General features: G+C 45.4%; 1 protein-coding gene and 1 long non-coding RNA gene across 3 annotated transcripts; both read left to right on the forward strand.

Annotated features, from left to right (window-relative positions):
- The first annotated feature begins 705 nt into the window (after window positions 1-705).
- On the forward strand, window positions 706-1864 carry LOC138067170 (uncharacterized). The gene is made up of 3 exons (XR_011140928.1): window positions 706-762; window positions 1270-1504; window positions 1626-1864. It is a non-coding gene; the product is annotated as an uncharacterized lncRNA (long non-coding RNA).
- A 134-nt stretch (window positions 1865-1998) lies between these two features.
- On the forward strand, window positions 1999-15945 carry LOC104153431 (alcohol dehydrogenase 1). Of its 2 annotated transcripts, XM_009689333.2 has the most exons (9): window positions 1999-2171; window positions 4420-4521; window positions 5373-5514; window positions 5847-5934; window positions 6035-6254; window positions 6387-6647; window positions 6963-7098; window positions 8257-8395; window positions 9032-15945. In XM_009689333.2, the coding sequence occupies exons 1-9, from the start codon at window positions 2154-2156 to the stop codon at window positions 9054-9056; spliced, it is 1131 nt and encodes a 376-aa protein (XP_009687628.1). In that variant the 5' UTR covers window positions 1999-2153; the 3' UTR covers window positions 9057-15945. The 2 variants fall into 2 exon arrangements, with proteins under 2 accessions (XP_009687628.1, XP_009687629.1); XM_009689334.2 differs by lacking the exon at window positions 4420-4521 and having other exon boundaries at window positions 2050-2171.
- Window positions 15946-16284: the final 339 nt, after the last annotated feature.

Consider the following 16284-nt stretch of genomic DNA (forward strand, 5'->3'; position numbering starts at 1 on the left):
AGTCAGGAGTTGGTTCCTGTGAGCATAAAGCTCTGGCCAGCATTTGCCCTCAGAGCCACTTTCCCAACGGCTGACTCCAACGTACTGCAGGTGGGTGCGAGGCCACAAGCAGTAGCCCTGTCTGCGCCTGCAGTCGGGAGCTTGCCTGTGAAGAGCCAGGAGCCCCAAAGGGCTCCCACTCCCTTCCAGTGCACCCAGACAGCCTGACTGCAGCACCCTACCTTGCCACCTCCTCGTGGCTTTCTCCCACCTCACACCATGACATTTCAGGCAACAACTACAAATGGCTAGGGTCTGTCAGCACCTCCATGCCAGTTACTGCTGCCAGACTGTAAGCTGGAAAAGGTATTGCTTAGTGCTAGCAGGAGGGTGCCTACTCCTGTGCGGCACTCACAGCATATTAAACAGCCACTCTTACAACAACTTAACGGTAACCATTGCGGCATGTTGGCTTGATAGGACTAAAGCTGTTAATGATTCTCTTAGGAATCACTTTTGTCTTCTCTTAAATGTGTACCATCGCCTTTACCCTCTGTAACGCTAGAGAAAAGGCTGACTACCTTATCAAGTTCAAACAAAAGCAGCCGTGCAGTCAGGAGCAGCTGACAAACATGTTTACACAGCAATTTGTAAACAAGGGGTCGGGCTGTTTACCACAGGCAGAACAGGCCAACCCCATAGCAGCAAGCAGCAGTTAGCTGAGGTGAAGCAGCAGGCACACCATGCACCCCTGAAATGCGGCTCTAAATGCACCATGCACAGGTGAGGCGGTTATAGTGCCAGGTGCTCAGTTTTGTGGCGGGAGCACGGCTGCTTTTGGGACCAAGGGCTGGCCATCATCACGTACACGATGGGCTCAACCAGCAGGGCTGGGCTACAGGCTTCCAGCAACACTTCCTGGGGGCTAAGCCGCTGCCACCCCTCCGGGCCAGCCTGCCCCAGGCAAGAGCTCAGCCAGCTGCAGGGCTCAGCAGTGCTGCCCTTCTGCACCAGGGACGCCTGAGCCAGGCCAGAGGACTTCAGGGAGGCAGCTGTTTTGGCCTGCCAACAGCAAACAAGTGCTGCTGCTGCTGACCTGCTCTCTCACCCACCATGAGACAGGGCTGATGCACACCGTGGCAAAGGCCAATGCAAAGCCTAGGATTCCCCTAAATACGTACCCCTGGGGCTGAGGTCTCCGAAAGCGCAGCAGCTCCCAAATCCTACAGTGCACCAAAGGGCCGGTAGGCGCTCATCTTATCCTGCTCCCTTTCTTCTAAATTCCTATAGATTAGCTTGCTGGATGCCTCAAGAGAACCACAGCTGTGAGAAGAGAGCACAGGGGTGTGACGTGACTCCCCTTGCCAAACAGGTCGTGATGCTACATACACGTTAAACAAACGTGTCCTTGGAAAACCTCCCCTTTCTGACCAGCTCGCTCCTTTTGGCTGGGGATCTGCTACAGCACACTATAGTAGCCAGGCATTAAGGTGAAAAAAAACACAGCACCACCACAGATACTTAAGTAAGTTTTACTTCTACTCTTCAAATTGTCCTGCATGTTTATTCTCCTTAGGACACTTTTCCCTCCTTTTATTTTATTTATTTATTTTTTTTAATTTTTATTCCTTTTGCAAATATCTTAGCCACTGCCAGGTCGAATGTTACCTTTTGGCAACAGGTGGACTCCAAGGAAACCCAAGCAGTGCCAGGAATCTCCTCTCTCCACATGTCCCTGCAGCAGTTGGAGGAGAAAAATGTCTCTGAGCGCTGTTGTGTGTTTCAGGGGGCGGCAGGGGAGCCCACCAAAAGGTGAGCCAGCAACAAAAGCCTCCCAGGAGGATTTCTCCCGGCACTCTGTGGAGTGTGACTGCCTCTCATTGCCATTTCCCCACCACAAGCAGGCTCCTCTGCTCAACGCACTCTGCACTCACTGCTGTCCAGCTCTGGACGCAGATTAACCACCGCTCCCAGCTCTCTGGTGACGGCTCGCTCTGGCCCCATGCCAGGACTCTTACCGTGCTCCCTGCTTTCCTTATCAGCTCTGACCTGCGGGTACCCGGGAGGGCCCAGGGTCCACAACTGGGGCTTTTCGCAATCCTGGGCTTCAGCCAGATTGAAAGCAGCTTCCCTCGAGCCTGCTGCAGCACCTGCAACAGCTCTTCCAAGACCACATGGCCACCGCCGGAAAAGTAAGGACAATTCATTTACTTATTTTCTTTCCAAGGTATTCTGTTCTCAGGGGAATAATCTTCAAATGGCCCCCGCTGCAAACTTGTAGTGCTTACTGTCTTTTTCCTAAACTTACTCCCCTAACTCATCCAACTCACTCTGAATTACAATCCTGCGCTTTCGTACGACTGCAGTTTGTCCACACGTACATAGTAGATTACTTTTCTGTTCTATTATTCAGCTCACTAGCAAACATACTGACTAGTGCTGGTCTGATAAACAGACTCCTGCTGAACCCTGCCTTGTGCCCCAACTACGACAATGCAATGCAGCTCTTTAATGGGGGAGCAGCCAACTGCTTAGCCCCACATCTGATAGTGGCTTCACACTGACCTGCTTTCTGATCAACGACGGTCACGGGACACTGTTTCTAAAGCCCTGCTACGGTCAAGACCCAGGGCATCTCTCTCAACCCCGGTACAGGAAGGACAGTTCATTTGATACAATTCGTTCCTGACAAAGCCTGTTTTTACCTGCAAGGTGACTGACTACAAATTGCTTTGTTCTGACAACACGTGTCCAAAGAAATCTTTTCACTCAGCTCCACCGAGGCAGGGGTACAACAGCCGCTGCCTCTAAAACAACACAGTCAGCGAAGGGATCTGCTGTAAAAGGGTCCCCTGCCTACTTACACATACCATTGCTTTCCTACGTTCCATGTCAGCGCTTGTGGCCCAGCCCTAACACCGGTCCAATCATGAGGGTCAGGGGGAAATCCAGGCTCTCAGTACCTGACAACAGGAGCCGGAAAGACAGCCTGGAGACATTTGCCTCAATCAGATCTGAATTCTGCACCTATTTACCTGCTCCCCTCATTGCCAGACAGGACACGTGCAAGCTTTCAAGCAGCCTTCTCAAAGAGAAAATTTTGTAGCCAGTTTACTATCAATACTACCTAGGTGACAGCAGCTCCTCTGCTCCAGCCACCTTCACTAGAAGCAGGACGTGGGATTAAGTTTCCTTCCAGAAGTGCGGTGGCCCTCTTCTCAGACTGGAAATATCATCTGGGGAACAGCTCGCAACAGACTACAGCGTAGCGTGGAGCTCTGCAGGATCCCAGCAAAAAAAAAAAAAAAAGCACTACACTTCACACGCACCTGGAAGACAGGAGGCCTACGCAGAATCACTGCTGAATCTAGCTTCCTTAGGGGTTTGCCCTGGCGATTGCTCCCACGGTCCAGTCCCACACATATGCCGTTGCCAGATATTTTCAAATTCAGACTCCTAAGGAAAGCACTAGCCTAATCCTCAGACTAAGGGTTCACATCACAGTTTCACAGCTAAATCCACTCATGACTACAGCTGACACACCAACTGCCATTGACTCCAAAGACTGCCAGGTCAGCGTCAGAGCTTCATGGAGCAATTGACAGGCATTAACCGGTCAAATCTCCCAGGACCCAGGAAACACACAGGGACACGGAGCTTACACCTTTCCCCACCTCCACTCACAACAGCAGCAACAGATCAAAGGAGAAACAGCTGAGCCCTGGAATTATGCTACAGGTGCCAGGCCAGGCCCCCAAAGCAGTGTGCCTGCGTTAGCTGTTCAGCAGGAGGAATCACACCAAACTGACTCGTTTTGGTATCCAACTTACTCGTTCAGAGCTGGCACAGGTCAGTGTACCCAGCAGGGCCTTGTGCCACCCCACGGTACTGACCCACCCACCTAGAGGAGAGGGGTGTGCTGCTGCGTGCTCTGGGGGCTGCCCTCCCTGCAGCAGCCACCACCCTGCCCTCCAGCCAGGCCCTGCCAGAGGCGTGCACTGCGCCAGGCTGTGGAAGGAGCCTGCACACGAGTCTCCAGTGAGTGACACCCACCGCTCACAGCACCTCCTGGTTGTTTCGCCAGCCTCGTTTGGCTGGGTCTTCTCATTTCACAAGGAAATGCTAATCTTTCTGTGCTCAGCACAGCAGGGAACTGTTCATGCAAACACCCGCAAAAGGTGATTTCACCAGGTAACGCTGTAAGGGTTGCATGAATAATGGGGAAAGCTCATAAGCTGCTAGACAATGTGCCTGTTAGCATATGATGACACTATGAAAAATCCCCAGAAGCCATTACAAGTCCAGTCCTTTCCTAATACTGTAGCTCACACTCTTCTTCCGGCAAAGGACAAACGGCATTTCCTCAGACCTTAAGCCCTTCCCTGCTTAGACTTCAAGGCAAACGTTCCCACACAGCGTAATCCCCTCTGTTGCTTCCAGGTTATCAGATGCAGAGCTGCTGTTGCCTGGGCAGCGGGCAAACCACTCTCTGTTGAGGAGGTGGAGGTTGCACCTCCAAAGGCGCAAGAAGTTCGCGTCAAGGTAAAACCTGCACGTTTCACTATGCTCCTTCTCCCTCGTGGGAATTACTGTTCTTGTGCATACGCGTGGGATACACCGTTTCATGCGTCTTGGTAGGAAAAGATCGGCGCTTGGGAACTGAACTTGGGCAGTCGAAGCTCTACTTGACATTAAAAAAGAAAAGAAAAGAAAAGAAAAGAAAAAAAAATCTTCTCAGTTCACCCTACCTGATAGCTGTTGAAATGAGCAGACACATCTTAGGCAGCTAAATGCACAGAACCGCGTCCAGCAGTGCACTGAGAAGGTGGACTAACACGCCACTGTGCTACTGGCAAGCCGTGCAGTAATAAATGCAGAAGAGCCACTTGCCTATGCAGATACCTGAATGACATAGCCAGTCTATTTAGGGATGTCATTTAACCCCTTATTGCTTTTTCAGCGGACACTTCAACTCCTTGAACTACCTTTCTTACACATCTCCTGCAGTTCCTAGCACTGACCACTATTCAAATCAACAGAAAAGGACATTCTTCGCTGCATTATCAAATTATGTGGCACACTGGTGGACAGCAAAACTCTTTGCTCTCACCTGAAATCTATACCATGTTATTTTATATACTTGGGGTTTTTGGTTTTAAGAACTCTAAGAACCAGAGATGCTCCACAAGTTAATTTTCCGTCCCCTCCAACACAGTGCAGAGTACAACGGGAAGCATTCAATGTGAGCAAAAGGGAAAGGCTGGTCTAGGCACAGGCAGCAACACAGACCTCTTTGGGTGTCTAAATGCACCAATGAAAATTACTCCCAGGAACAGGGTTAAACAGAGGCCTGCGTGTGTCTTGGGCTAATCTACACCTTCATCTCCAAACAGATTGTGGCCACTGGGATCTGCTGCACAGATGACCATGTTTTAGGAGGTTACTTTCCTAATGCAGAATTCCCAGTTATCCCGGGCCATGAAGGAGCTGGGATTGTGGAGAGCATCGGAGAAGGAGTGACCTCTGTGAAACCAGGTAAAAGCAAACGCGTGCACACACACAGGATTCAGCACCCTGAACGGACAGAGCAGCCCAGAGCTCAGAAAGCCCTGCCTGCAGTCAGCATCTGTGTTTCAGAGTCCGATTGTACCCTAGGATAGTTTTTCTCTAATACCACAAAAACTTTCCTATGCATTCTCCAAGCACACGAGTGCGGCTCCAAACATTTCCTACTGACAGAGAAAGCAAAGAGTTCTCTGCAGGAGGCTGCCACCTGAAAGCTCAGCCGATGCACTCCAACAGGCACCACAGCACCCTCAGGGCCTGCCGAGTTAGAGGCGCATAACACAGCGTGTGCTCTCTTCCAGGAGACAAGGTCATCCCTCTCTGCCTTCCTCAATGTGGGCAATGCTGCTTCTGTTTGAACCCTGACTCCAACTACTGCATGAAGTCTCAGTGAGTTTGGTTCACTGTCCCCCTTATCCCACTGCGGTCGGCTATCTGACAGTCCTGAGCGTGCTTTACTTGAATGAACGATGCACGTGTCTCTTAACAGCCTCTACGAATCACAGAATCTGATGCCGGACAAGACCAGCAGGTTTACTTGCAAAGGGAAACGGATTCACCATTTCCTATGGATCAGCACCTTTGCAGAATACACCGTCATGCCGGAGTATGCAGTTGCCAAAATAGAGGCTGCTGCACCTCTGGACAAAGTCTGCCTGTTGGCCTGTGGTTTTCCCACAGGGTATGGGGCTGCCATCAATACTGCCAAGGTTGGTATTCAGGGGTTTCTAGGACCGGCATCACCGCAGCCACCTTAGCACGCTTGTGCGACAGAAACCTCCTCCTCATGCTGGAGCCCTGGGGATTCCAGCGGGAAGCTAACAGGGCCCCATGTTGTGCAGGTTAAACCAGGCTCTACCTGTGCCGTCTTTGGCCTCGGAGGAGTTGGCCTCTCGGTTGTCATGGGCTGCAAGGCGGCTGGAGCTTCCCGCATCATTGGCGTTGACATCAACAAGGACAAGTTTGCCAAGGCCAAAGAGCTGGGAGCCACCGACTGCGTCAACCCTAAAGACTTCACGAAGCCCATTCATGAAGTGTTGATGGAGATGACTGGCCTCGGCGTGGATTACTCCTTTGAGGCCATCGGGCTCGCAGATACCCTGGTACGTGACCTTTTCACACATGCCCTCCCTCCCAGCTCATTCACAGTCCCCTGTTGGGGCACATTTCTCCACAGCAGGTCGATTCTTGCCTTGTGCCTGCATTTCTGCGCATGTCTTTACACAGGAAGGCAGTTTACTTGGCTTGGGGAGAAAATTATGTATGAGGCTTCAAACAGGGACGGAGCTTTCCGTGCCACTTACAGAAGGGTGTAAGTGCTTTTAAATTACCAGCAAGGGAGAGAGAACTGCAGAGATGGAATGTACTTTTGACAGACTAATCAGTGTATCTTCTAATTCACCTACCTGTCCCATCAGACTGCTGCCCTAGCCTCCTGCAATATGAACACGGGTGTCTGCGTGATGGCTGGTGAACTGGCTTCTGGATCGATGGTTTCCTTTGACCCTCTGCTTCTGCTCTCTGGGCGTACGTGGAGAGGGACTCTGCTCGGAGGTATGACACTAAAGAAAAGATGATATCTATTTCAATCTTCGCAAACTTTTCCTTTCACTGTAGTTCCCAAACAGCTGTGGAACAGTTACCCTTCAATGAATACGAAAAACCTCCCCTTGACCATTCATTCTCCCATGCGAGCAATGTACTCAGCTGCAGACCAGAAGAAACTTTTTCTGATAGTTGCTATTCATCAACCGCCTAGTCATCAAGCATGTTTCAAGCTTGGCCATGTCCCAGGAGGTGTGTGAGAGGTTTTTAAAGAAAAAAAACAGTTGGACACTGCAACTAAAAAACGAGCACCGTGCTTCCAGAATATGTAAGCATAAACCTGCTAATAGTGTCTCTGACTGATACAGTTATATACATACCACTGTCTGGCCTAACTGTAGACTAAAACAAGGACAAGCCCACCTTCCTGCCAAGCAGGGGTAAATTTCTCACAAGACAAGGGCTCTGTTACCGATCACTCGTGGCAAGCCCACAAAATGCCTCCCAAATGCCAGCCTGGCAACTAACCACAGAATGGGTAGGAAGATCAGAAACGCCCCACAAAAGCAACGTCCTTCTGCCCCACTAATACCTTCCTGTTGCACGGGCTGTAAACTACCTGGGCCTCTTCTTCCACTACAAGATTCTCCTCACCTCTCCTGCCAGTCCTCTCGCTCCCCCCATCCTCTCCATTTCACACATACCCACCACCTTGTCTTCCAAGGGTGGCCACCCTCAAACGCACTCCCCTCAACTCCAGGCAATTGTTCTCAACCTGCATTTCTCTTCCAACCTGCTGCATCTCTTGCATGCCAGAAGAGGGGCTGGTGTGCCTCAAGGATCTTCCAACTCTTTTCAGCTATACCCCCAGCTCTAAGAGGAGCTCTATACGCCTCTACCTATCTAAACCTCACCCTATTAATTACCACCCATTCAGACATCTCGGGCTGAGACCTTTTGGTTTTCTCTCTTGGTTTTCACGGACAGTCTGACACATCTTTCCCCTGTGACCATAGCCTGGTAGAGATGCCATGCCACTGACTGGCCTCTATATTCATCTCCAAGGACTGTCGTTAGACTTCAGCACCAGCCAACAACTCTTTACGCTACTTCACCAGTACAGCATTTCTTTGATTATTCACTGTGTGTACTTTTTCCCATTTCTAGGTTGGAAGATGAGGGATTCTATCCCCAAATTAGTTTCTAGCTATTTGGAAAAGAAATTTAACTCGGACTTGCTGATCACGCACACACTGCCGATTGCTGAAGTGAACAAAGGATTTGAATTGTTACGTGCAGGAAAAAGGTGAGATTTTGACCCACTGGAGTTAGGGAGAGCAAATGCCACCTCCATCTAAAATTCAAAACAGTCCAAATACTCTGGCCACCCAAGTGAGGCAGCAGCATGAAATACTGCTCTATCAAAAAGCACCAGAGCGCATAGAGAAAGCAGGGCCCAGACCCATGGTAGGGTATTGGGAGGATCTGCCACAACTGAGATGGAACAGCCAATACTCAGGAAAGGAATTCTCCTATTTATTGTTCAACTCATCAGAGACCCTGCAGCCCCCAGCACTGGACTGAAGCCAATGCAGACACAAGATCTTATTTCAGTGTTTGAAAGCACAAGTGAAAGAGAATAAGGAGTAAGGGGCGTCCCTGGGGACAAAAGCAGACAAGCATGACAAAAGAAGGATGTCTCTTACGACTGCAGGACAAAAAGCTTAGGGAACGGCAAGGTACCTTAGCTACTGAGTGATTCCCTTCAGCAGATTCTTGAAGACAGCCCGTTTGCTGCGTGTCTCATTCACCAGAGTTAAGAACAGGCTGGATGAGAAACAAGGTGCTTAGTCCTCAAACGCACCCGCCCTGTCCTTGTATCTACTCATGAACACTTTCAATGCTAGCACTTGCCACTACTCACTTCCTTCCCATGTTTCAGTATTCGCAGTGTCCTACTGTTTTGAAAGACAAAGCCAAGGAAGGCAGAGCGGACCTAACAGCTCAGCAGACATCCTCCTGGTACAGGCACGTTTCTCATTTTGTGGGGGGCAAGGAGAAGAGAACGAAGAACCGGCTGATGGTGGTGCCACTGCCAGCATTCCTAGGCCTGGCTGAAACCTGAAACAGCACCTCTCCTAAAAAAACTCTTCTAGAAGTAAAAGGTTTCTTTCCAACTCATCCTACAGACTGCCATGAAATGACAGAGGCCCCATGGGGCAGGAGGAGCTCTTCCTCATACCACAAGACCTTCCATTGCACCAGTTATCTCAGCAGTGAGCAACTTCCTTTGCTCCCTCTGTTGCTACTTTGTTAGACCTTCTTCTGCCTTACACCCTTACGCACGTGCACCTTCACCTCCACCACAATCTCAGCTGTGTTACTGCTGCAACCTAGACCAAAACAGAGTAGGGAAACTCAGTGCACTGCTGCTGCTGCTCTTTGGTCTCTCTCTCAGGAACAACACGCGTTTTGCTACATCTCTTGTTCCAGCCTTCTTCCTCTAGAGATGAGGTTTTTCTCATCGCATCACTTCCTTCTATTTCTTCCTAATCTTTCCTTCTTTGGTTCTTCTCTCTCCTTTTTAGGGTCTCTTGCTATCTGCTCTCACACTGGTGGCTTTACTCCTGACCAGGCTTTGTTCCAGGTAAGGGCCACAGATACATTTATAAAATGGAACTGGAAAGAGAAATTATAAAGTGCAGTTATGTCGCATCATGTGAAAATGCTGGGGCTAGAAGTACAAGAGCTAGAGTTTTGGGAAGCAAAAAGCAAAATTCCTCCTGACATTGCAGCTGTGCAATTCCACAGGAGCTAACAGCATGACAGCCGGTCTGGCAACAGACTTTGCTCTGCGCAGAAAAACAAATGAAAGGATATGCTAGCAAGGACTCCAAAGTAGCTGTAAGATTCTTAGTCTCTGTTCTAAAACACTTTCTTTCCTCAGCCAGTCTCCTTCACTCAGTGAATAGGATCAATTGCACCTGCTTAATAAACTTTCTTCCAATATTTTTTCCTATACCTTTTCAATGCACAGTCTCTCAGGGTTAAATCTAACTCTCCTGTTCCTTACCTCAGTTGCCTCCTTCCCTATTTTATATGGAGCATACAACTTATTTGTCTTCAACAACTTCTTTGTGGTTCTCAGTGGAAATACACTAGTTACACTGAAACCAAAAAAAGAAGCAACCCTGTTCCATTAACAACTGCCTTTGCCTTTTGATAAAAATCTGTAGAGCTGGGTGTCCTAAGCATGAATCTACAGAGCAATGTCCTCCTGACCCTTGAACGCTTCCTGACCAGGACTAGTCTGTTTGCATTCTATCTGTGACAGAGGTGTTTTGATTTTTCGGGGGGAAAAAAAAACCCACAAAGAGTATTAATGTATCTATTATTTTGTTCAGTGACTTAAGCCTTCTAAATGGTTCCTGATTCAAGCAGGTTTTCTATGTCATTATTGGTAGTCTTCTAGAAAATTATCTTATTCTTTAGGTATACGCAAATGTCCTTTCAGCCACACGGAAGGAGGAGACCTTCCTAGCGGATAGGCCTCTTCTAGTCTACCATCTCCTTCTAGGGTAGAGCTGGTGGAATCGGGAAGGTCCTCAAGGCTGAATTAGGAATGTAGAAGCTTACTCTCAGTGTGCAGCCTTGCAGATGCAGACAACATGACTCTTTACATAGCAGGCCTGGGAAAGGGAGAGGGACTGGCAGAAAGATGAACTGGATGTCCATACTGCAGGCTTCACAGTAGCATATCAATGTGCAATCCAGCTGCTAACTGATCTTTAACAGACACACTCATTCCTGTGTTTTACTTCACGCTTTCTCTCTTTTATGCTAAAAAGCCACAAAAATTATAGCATTGTACTAACCCAGCAGAAAATCTAATGAGATTAAGGATAGCAAATCTTTTCAAATCTAACAAATATCAGTTTCACATTAGTTTTTACTTAGACATCTTGGCATCTAGTATTAGAAGTGAAATCAAGGGAAAGAAATAGAAGCTCACATTGCAAATACATTTTTCAATTACATTGGAAGTAGTATGAACCACAATGCTTTACTGAAGCTTTATTCTTTTCCTATAGTGCCTGATCCTAGTCTTAGACATAGTACTGTAAGCTGGGAGTAATTTCAATGAAGGCACTAGTGTTCTGCCATTATCTGTCTGGTGTGAGATCAGACTGTGCCCAACAGCCATTGGTACCATAACACCTTTGAATATGTTTTCAGTAAAGTATGAAGGTGTATAATGGAGAAAGTAACCAATTACAGCTTATATGATAAGTAGACAGCATACAGAAAGCACACAAAGCAGCTCATTCCGCTAGGTTAATCATTACGCAGAACAACAAAACAACATGCATTTTTCAGTAATTTGTTTCTTGCACAGACCTGTTAGCTTCAGTTTTCAGTTATCTGAGACATAGCTAACAGGTTGAATAATGAATAAAGAAGTTCTGGATAACTATGTTCAAGGATGATGAATTCAAACTGGAAGAGATGCAAAGCGAGGCCACTAAAAGACTGAGGGATAAAATACACTGTAAATGTATGGCTCCTGTAGCCTAACAAAGTGGAGGGTGAAAGCATATGGCTGCTTCCCATAAATATATTAAGGGTATATACAGTAGACAAGGCAAGAACATTCTGAGGTAACTGGCACTGTTTGCATAGGAACAAGTGAGGAAAAGTAGCCTAGAAATTAAAAGAAGACTAATCAGATCAAAGTATTGTAAGTGATCTTAATGGCTATAAAAAAAAAGCCTATTTTTAAAACAAAATTTGACAGGTTTATGACAATGGCTACATGATACAGCTTCTACAGTAGCAAAGGATTAGACTCAGACTTATTGCAATTGCATCTTGCACTCATATAAAACATTTCACACAAGAAATCCATCCAGCCCCTGGAAAGCCATCATTTCGTGCACAACACTCATCCAGAGATCTGCTGCTGTTCCAGGCACTGCTTCAGTGCTCTGATTCTGCCTAAAGAGGTCCACAGGATGACACATCCCTGTGGTACATGTGTCCCAGCGAAGGTCTTCTCTGATTCTTGTGAGTTCAGAAAGGGAATATACTAAGGACATACTTACTTCTCCCTATTTCCTTTCCTTCCTTCTGTATTTGCTGCGTGATTAAGGTTCTACAAAGCCTAAAATAAAGAGAAGCCTAACAACCACCTAGATAATCAGCAGAAGCGATTTTTCAATCAACAACCACCTAAGTTTTATATTTGTGAACACACCCTTTGCATGTACACATTTAATGCGGATGGTTGCTCTAGCTGGGAGAGCCCAGGCAACTTGTCATATGAGCAACGCTTGTATGAAACAGAAGGAATAGAATTAAAAAGAAAAGCATTACGAATAATCATTTACTAACTCACTTAGCTGTATCAAGTTATTCTCACCAGAATTTGTATTCAAAAATGCATTTGTTATGTGACTAATGTCTAAGCTAATGATCTGGATTTGGGTCTACAGCAAACAACTCAATTTATAAGAGTTGAAACTTGGCAATGTTTATAGTTGAACTGGATTTCCTGCCCCAAGACTTAAGACTGCTTGGTTTGGATTTTTGTTACCGATTGTTACAGTCATTCAGAAATGAATTTTACTCAGAGCCTGGATCATACAGTTTAAAGAACAGGATGACACTGTGTGAACTGAATTCCTGGTCAGATTAGCACTGATTCTGAGCAATTCTTGCCATATGCTGGAAAAAAAGTTTCTTTAAGGAAAACAGTATCATATGATGGTAAAATATTTTCTTGCTGCATGGATAAAACATGGTACCATTGGGGCAAAGGAAGGATGCTTTTATCTTCCTACATTAATCGCATGAAATGTATAAATAGTCACCAATTTCAGTGGGAATTTACATGCATTTGATTCTTGCAAGTACAATGAAACTATTTCCCATATATAGTTACTCCTAAGTATTTACAGGATTAGGACCTTGGCTAACAATTTTTTTTTCAGAATTCTCAATTTTGTGTTTTGATATGTACCTTACAGGTATTCAGTTATCTCCATCTTCATATTAGTTGGAGGTAACGGTCCTTTCTCTCAGTGAAAAGGGTCAGCATTTCAACAAGGTGTCAGTAACAGCATTGCTAACAGCTTTATGTTCATACTAAACTGATAATATGAACCTGAACTAGTCATTCTGTTGGGGTCTTATTTTGGTTTGCACGAACTGAGATGGGAGCCATATTCCAGAACAAACAAAACACTAATTTGCTTTGAACATAATTTAAAAATTGCAATAAAGGCTGGTTATCTCTTGAAAACAACATTTGAAATAAGCCTGCTGAGAGATCGTCTGCTCTATACGGTTTAATATGCACACAGGGTCTTTATTTTGTTTTCACTTTTGTAAGAATTACAGGAACATACTTAATTCTGTTTTGGCTTTCCTCACATCCTTTGAGCTTTGCTTGCTAGCACAATATAGAGAAAGACTTCTGCTTTACATCAGAATATCTGCTTTAAGCAATAGATTTATTTCAATAGAAATGCACATCATTTTTATCATCTTATCCTTGTTATCGCCAGAATACCATTCACTGCACCTCTTGCCAACCAGTATTTTGCTATTCACATCTCTTCATCTTTACTTCCTTTTCTTACTTTGCACAAACGTTTATCCCCTTTAGAATCTAAGCACTGAGGCTTATATATAGGTACTTTATCTGTGTACACGTGGTGATAAGCACATGCTAATGCTTTGACCTTCAAATGCAAAACTTATTTCTCCGTTATGTTACATCTGTGCTTACTTTACTGAACCAGTGCTAACACTTTTATGTTGGCCTATATACATTTCTACGTTTGTCACAAACACTAATTCTCAAAGAAATCATGGGGATTTTTATAAATCCCTAGACTATTAAAAAAAACTGTCAGAAGAGAGAGCTGGGTTACAATGCCACACTCTGGATTTCTCAGGAGAAACCTGCACTGAGAAACTCGGTTCAAATGGAGAAATCTGTAACTGGCATCTCACTGGCAAAAAATGGCCTTTTCTCTGTTCGGAAGGACTTAATAGTAATAATAATGTATCAAGAACATACTAGAGCCTAGTCATGTGACAGCCTTATTCTAATATTTACAGTAGCAATTTCCAGAAATGCACTTGAGATATCATCATTCCTTTTGCATTTTTCTGTTGTTTAAACTAGACGTTGTCATCAGTAATGCAATGCCACAAGCTATCACTGACTGAGGATCAGATCCAAAACAGGATACATGTGGATTTTAGATACTTGCATTTAAAAACAATATCAAAAAAAAAAAAAAAAAACCCTTTATTCCACAATATAGGATTCCACAATATTCAACAATAAAGGTTGGAAGAACAGGTACCTAACCTCAGTAAACTTTATTCCAGTTTTGACCTGACAGTTCCCAGGTTCCCACAGCTGCCAGAACCACCCCAGTTCCACAGGTTCTACCACTGACTCTGATAAAGCATTTCTTTACCAAGACGATGTTATTCATTAGTACCACATAACTGCCAGGCCTTCTCAAAGAGCAGGGGCCTACCCCGCCGGGCACTCTAAATACGGAATCAAAATGCATGCCCTGCCCTACAGAGTTAATGGTGTAAAACAAGAGACGCTTGTCAAGTTAGGCAGGGGCGACCAAGCGACAGTATTTAAAACAGCTTAATATGGCAGGTAGCAGCAACAGTATCTTGACAACCAATATGTTGTTGAGATTTTGCAGGTCTCAGAGCAAAAGCAAGTTTCAGAACGGAACTTCAAGGACTGCAGACATTGACAAGGATCTGCTGTGAAAGAGGCAGTAAGTCAGAGAGGGGTCTGCTAGAGAAGTTAACAGGCAGCTGGAATGGAGGACCAGCCATAAGTAGGAGTTTACCTTTTGGTACTGAACAAGAGCCAATGGAGTGTGCAGAGCCGTGAAAGTACAGGTAAATCACTTATGTTTAATGCACTGAGAAAAAGAAATCAACAAGTGTGATGAAGAGAGAAAGAGATGATTCAGTCAAAGTAAAAGGATTAGAAAATTATTTTTGCAGCAGCATCCTGAATGGCTCCCAATGAGTCAGGTCATATTTGTCAATACCAGAAAAAAAGATGTTGCTGTAACTGAGAGGGAAAGGCCATTAAGGCTGCAAAAATATTCCTAGTGCTACCCAATCTCATTCTCTATCTTTTAGTCTGTAACAAACTCGTTATTAACATTAATTATTATCTGTATGAACTATAAACTGTATCTAAGTACTAGAAGCTGGGTGTACACGAGAGACAGACTTGCCTTGAGGAGGTTGCTAAGGAAAAAAAACATGACTCTAACAATAAACAAGGCCTTTACAAAATCAAAAACAAATTGTAAAAGGCATTAATTACAGCATTTCAGGTGAAAGATGCTGTCCAAACACACAATACCGTCATCATTAATGAAATGTTACCAGTAAGTCTGTCACGTTTTAAAATTCAGAACTGAAATTTAGGGCTTTCCCATTCATAAATTCTGGAGCACAGGATTCAGTCTGCCTCTCATCAAAATCATCAAGATCAGGGAAGGCTCTCTGTCTGTTAAGTCTGTACTGCTTAGATGTATCCACATTAAGAACATCATTAATCATATCAATCTCCTTCTAAAAAAAAATTAAACTGAAGCCCATGTTGCATCACAGTTAAGTCTGTAGTGATCTGGTCCAGCCGATATAGTTTTTTTTTAATGCATCACATGTAGCTGTAAGAAAGCAACTGACCTTATCCTGAGGACAACACCTGCATCTTTCCAAGATGACACCTATGGAGGCTACAAATTCAGAAGTCCAAAGAATGAGCTCAAAATTAAGTGTTGAAAAAGAATAAAAGCCCTGGGAAAGCATATGACAATAGCTTGCATTTATTTTAACACGGATAAGTGAACACTATGTGCTCAATATTATTTCTGTGGGGAGTACCTATCACAGCTATGTATTTCAGGTTACTTTTCAGTGTTTTATTTTCAAGATGGAGCTTGATCTCTTGGAAGGGTGGCTCTGTGATGTAGCTGGTGCCAGCAGGAAGGGGCTGCACATCATGATTCATGTGGTCCTTTCCAGTTCTGTACTCCTAAACATAATGTTACTTGTTCATACGGAGGGAGTCCTGCTTATCCGTTACTTGTGAGGCCAGTGTGTTTAATATTTAACATCCCATGCAAACAT

This window comes from Struthio camelus, chromosome 4 (assembly GCF_040807025.1).
Source record: "Struthio camelus isolate bStrCam1 chromosome 4, bStrCam1.hap1, whole genome shotgun sequence".
Taxonomy (NCBI): Eukaryota; Metazoa; Chordata; class Aves; order Struthioniformes; family Struthionidae; genus Struthio; species Struthio camelus.